At 35.1% G+C, this 4,486-nt stretch overlaps 1 protein-coding gene across 1 annotated transcript; it reads right to left on the bottom strand.

The window, feature by feature from the left end:
- Nucleotides 1–660: 660 nt before the first annotated feature.
- On the bottom strand, nucleotides 661–3,065 carry LOC104116093 (small ribosomal subunit protein eS24z). The gene is made up of 5 exons (XM_009626889.4): nucleotides 2,910–3,065; nucleotides 2,285–2,326; nucleotides 2,011–2,181; nucleotides 1,063–1,149; nucleotides 661–973 (listed from the first exon to the last, which is right to left on the bottom strand). Exons 1-5 carry the CDS (start codon nucleotides 2,979–2,981, stop codon nucleotides 944–946), a joined length of 402 nt encoding a protein of 133 aa, XP_009625184.1. The 5' UTR covers nucleotides 2,982–3,065; the 3' UTR covers nucleotides 661–943.
- Nucleotides 3,066–4,486: the final 1,421 nt, after the last annotated feature.

Consider the following 4,486-nt stretch of genomic DNA (forward strand, 5'->3'; position numbering starts at 1 on the left):
ACGAAAGTATGGTATAAAGCACATAAACCCAACTGAAATTCTGCACCTATTTCATTTCCACGCTGTTCAAAGCTGAAGGATGGCTAAGTGGCAAAAGCATAGGAGCTTCTAGTGGTGGCAAAATAATAAAAAAAACAGTTATACATCCATGTTATCCACTAAAAAAGTAAGTTGAATAATAAACTTTTTAAAAATGGATAAAATATAGATAAAATCTATAATATGCACTTAAAAAATAAACAATCAACAGATAACTAATGATTTAATTTTTATATTTGTAAAAACTCAAATTTAAAGTCCCTCAAGTTACTAAAACTAAAAATTGTCCGAAAAATGCTCATTCAAGAAGCTATGAATATCATATCATGGATCCTCAAGTTATCCCATTTTCTATCTATAATAAATATGGATAGGATCAAATAATTTATCCATTTTTATATTACACATCTTGACCCATCCATATCTTATCTGATCCGCACGTTTGCCCACCCCTAGTATGAGCTCATCTACTCCAATCATAGTAAGAAAGATTATCAACAGTTGTGCTGGTGGACAATGAATTACTCAACCAGCGCATGATGCACCAATAGATTGCTACCAGCAAAAGACAAACAATTAGGGCAGAACAGCCAAAAGATTGCAATCGGCAAAAGACAATCATAAAGGCGGAACAACCAATATATTGAAGATTTGTCATTCAAAAGTTAATCCAAACAAAACTTCTGGTGCGGAAAAAAGCTCTACTAAAATAACAGTAACAAGTAACACTAATTAATAAGAAATCTCAAGTACTCTAAACCCTCCATGATATCCCTATGAGAAGACAGCTGAATTGCCCCAAAATCAAAGTCAAAATCAACAGTAAATTATGGCTCAACACCAAAAGAAAAACACATACGCCACCAAAAGAATCCCAAAATGAGATTTTTTGTTTGCATAAGACTTATTTCTTCTTAGCATCACCAGCCTTGGTCTGCATCAAAGAAATAGCAACAAATCAATTTGGTGAAAAACATGATACTGAAAATAGAACAAAGACCTAAAACAGTAATGATGACACACCTTCTTTACACCTCGGACCTTCTTGGCCCTGTTCTTCCTTTCCTTCATTTGTTTCCTAGACTTCTCAACCTTGGTGTCGAGCCCATTCTGCAATACAAAAGCATTGAACTAAAGATGAGAACCCAAGTAGAAAAGGTGAGCGAGGACTTCCACTAACAGGCAAGAGCAAAAGTTCTGCATTTCAACAGACAGTAAAAACCACATTCCACTTTTATTTAGGGGGGGGCGGGGGGAAGCAAAGCACTAGGTTAAGTGATCCTGACAGAACTAGATAAACACAACAAACTATCCAAGGCATTAAAAAACTGTAGTGACCAAGTCTGCTTTCTTCCTATTCAATTTTCTACAAGCTGGTCACAGACTTTATGTAGTTCTCTCTTCAAATCATTTGTCCTACTTAACTTGCAGTAAAAAAATCTGATACGGTTTCACCAAATGAAGGATTTCAACATCGTATTTAATTCACATGGAACCAACTTTATTACCTGAACTCCAAACCAGATACAGTAATTCACAATTATTTAATTGAACACAGCAAAATAACAGTGTGATTTGATAGCCAGAAATTTAGATAGTTCTCTTTTCCTACTTTGACCAGAAGAATTTTCCTGAAAGCTTCAGCGTACCCAAAGAAGAATATAATGTATGGACAGCTCTAAAAAGAATTTAAGTAAACTGTAAACGAAACCAATTGACATGTGAAAAACAAAAGTTAAAATGGTCATAGTACATGGGCAATCTCAGTAGGCATCCTTAGATGTACGCAGTCATAATGCTGTTCTGTTTATTAAACTGATCAAAGTGTTTATTCACTAGAGGAAGAAAACATAAGAAGAGCCAAAAAGAATATCTTCCTCTTAGGAATTTATCAACAACATTAAACCAGACATGAAACACATAATGAGCAAAGAAAATCTCAGGCACTCAAAATGTAAAAGAATAACTTACCCTGATGAGCCTATACTTGGGCTCATATTTCTTGGCATTTTCAACAGAATCATAAATCAGACCAAATCCTGTTGATTTCCCACCTCCAAAGTGTGTACGGAACTTGAAAACAAAAATAGCATTTGGGTCCTTCACCTCATACATCCTAGCCAACTTCTCCTTCAGCTCAGCCTTCACATAAGCAATAGACATTAATCAGCCGCATCCCAAAAGATTATCTCAAACCATGAAATATAAAATCACATAAGGAGCATCAACAAAATCAAATACTTACCTTTGAGACATTGGCCCTTCCAGGATGAAGTACATCAATAATCTACAAAAGTAGAAATATTTATTATCACTTCAAATGCACAGAAAGCAGCAATACTAAGTACTACAACATTGCTTCAATCCAAAACTAGCTAGTTAGGCTATAAACACTAACTATATGTTCTACAGTTGGACGCCTTCCATTATTTAGAAACAATTTTAACTTTAAAAAATTCATTTTACCATTAATGAGATTTTATAACACAAGTATCTATAGCTTGGCTTGTTTTAGACTACAAGTTTCAAAAGTTTTTCCTTCTTTCTTAAACTCTGAGCTCAGTCAACATCATCACATAAATTTGGATGGAGGGAGTAATAAACCAACAAGTTTCTCTACATTTTCTACTGGCAAACAAATCACGACCCAACGCAAGCGTATCAACATGACTAAGCTTTATTTCCCACTAGTTGGTATAGCCTGTGAGTATATACTATTCTAACATTTAATGATTAACTCATTGATTCCAACAGACAATAAATGCAATAATATATTTTTACTGGGTTTATACCTAACATCAGATCTTAAAGTATTCAACTAAGCAATGAAAAATTAGTAGATATGCGGAAAAAATATTGCTAAGGCTTACGAATTGCTTCCTGGCGAGAAGCCTGTTGGTCATGAACTTGCGGGTACGAATAGTGACTGCCTTGTCCGCCATGGTTAGCTGGCTCTGTCTCTTGGGGCAAAGAGTGAGGCAGTAGCGATGTATGCAGTGAGAGAGAAAGGAGGAGATATCTAAAACCCTAGATTTTATATATACGATAGTATTGCCCTAACTTGGTTCTTGGGCCCGATGGTCCGGGTCGGTTCTTTTGGTTTCCAGTGCCCTAATTTGATTTCTTTTTGGAATCTTTACATAAATAGCCTCATATTCATTATTTACTTTTTTTTGCTGGTACATATTAATTGTACATGATTATAAGGAGAAGCACAAATGACTCACTAAGGAGGTGTGAGAGGTTAGCCTTGGGGTTAAGAGGAAGGGTAAAGGTAGGCTAGAAAAGTCTTGGGGAGAAATGATTAGGCGGGACATGGCGCAGCTTGTGCTGACCGAAGACATGATTTTTGATAGAAGGGTGTGGAGGTTGAGGATTATGATATAAGGTTAGTGAGTAGCCGAGCATTTCTCTTTGTTTTCATTATTTTAATAGTATTAGTGTTAGTATGGTACTCTCTTTTTCTTAGTTTGCTATTATCACATATCGTGTACTATTATTACATGCCACCAGTACTTCCTTAGTTTGCTATCACTACATACCTTTGTATTATTGATACTTGCTATATGTACTTCTTTCGTAGTCTATATTGCTATCTTGGCTTGAGCTTTCTAAATATATTGTCTTGTTATTAGTGCTTCTTCCGTCTTTTATTTAGCCGAGGGTCTATCGGGAATGGCCTCTCTGCCCTTATAGGGTAGGGATAAGGCTGCGTACATTCTACCCCCCAAACCCCACTTGTGGGATTACACTAGGTTGTTGTTGTTACTGTTGTATACGCATATTATACATAAATTATACTTACATTATATATTTATCAATTATTTTTTAGTTTAAGTGGTTTGATCAGCGACTATTTAAGTTAATTCTTCTTTTCAAAATTTTAATTTTCTACTTTCTTTTGGTCATTTACAAGTTTGCACCAATCGTTTCTCACAATCCGATAATAAAAATATAGTTTTTGCCAAAATAATCGTTTATCTTTGTGAATAGTCTAATTTTGTCTATCAAATATAACTCTTAGCATCTGACTTGCTCGTGAAAGGTGAAGAACCCCTAGTTTGATAATGCAAAACACTTTCTATAATCTCTTAAAATTCTATTCTCAAGAATTTATTGTAATTTTAATTATTAACAATTATTACTTAGTTTTTGAATGACCTATCTTCTTTCTCGGTGCAAGTTAGTTTAATTTGTGCCTACCATGGGTAAGAGAACTCGTATCTCATCTCAGAAAGCTTTAATGGCGAGAGAATCAGTTGCTTCTCAAAGCAATGCTTAGCGAGGAACAAAAGACAAAGTAGTTAGATAAAGAAACGCCGAGTGAAACGCAATTGAGCCCTAATTTCAATGGAACAGTAGCGAAAAGCAACGAGAATGAGAATCTCAAGCAAATCAAAGCAATTTAATTGTGGAATGAGGTGCAAGCCTCTATGACCAGCGATCA

Source organism: Nicotiana tomentosiformis, chromosome 1 (assembly GCF_000390325.3).
Source record: "Nicotiana tomentosiformis chromosome 1, ASM39032v3, whole genome shotgun sequence".
NCBI classification, from domain to species: Eukaryota; Viridiplantae; Streptophyta; class Magnoliopsida; order Solanales; family Solanaceae; genus Nicotiana; species Nicotiana tomentosiformis.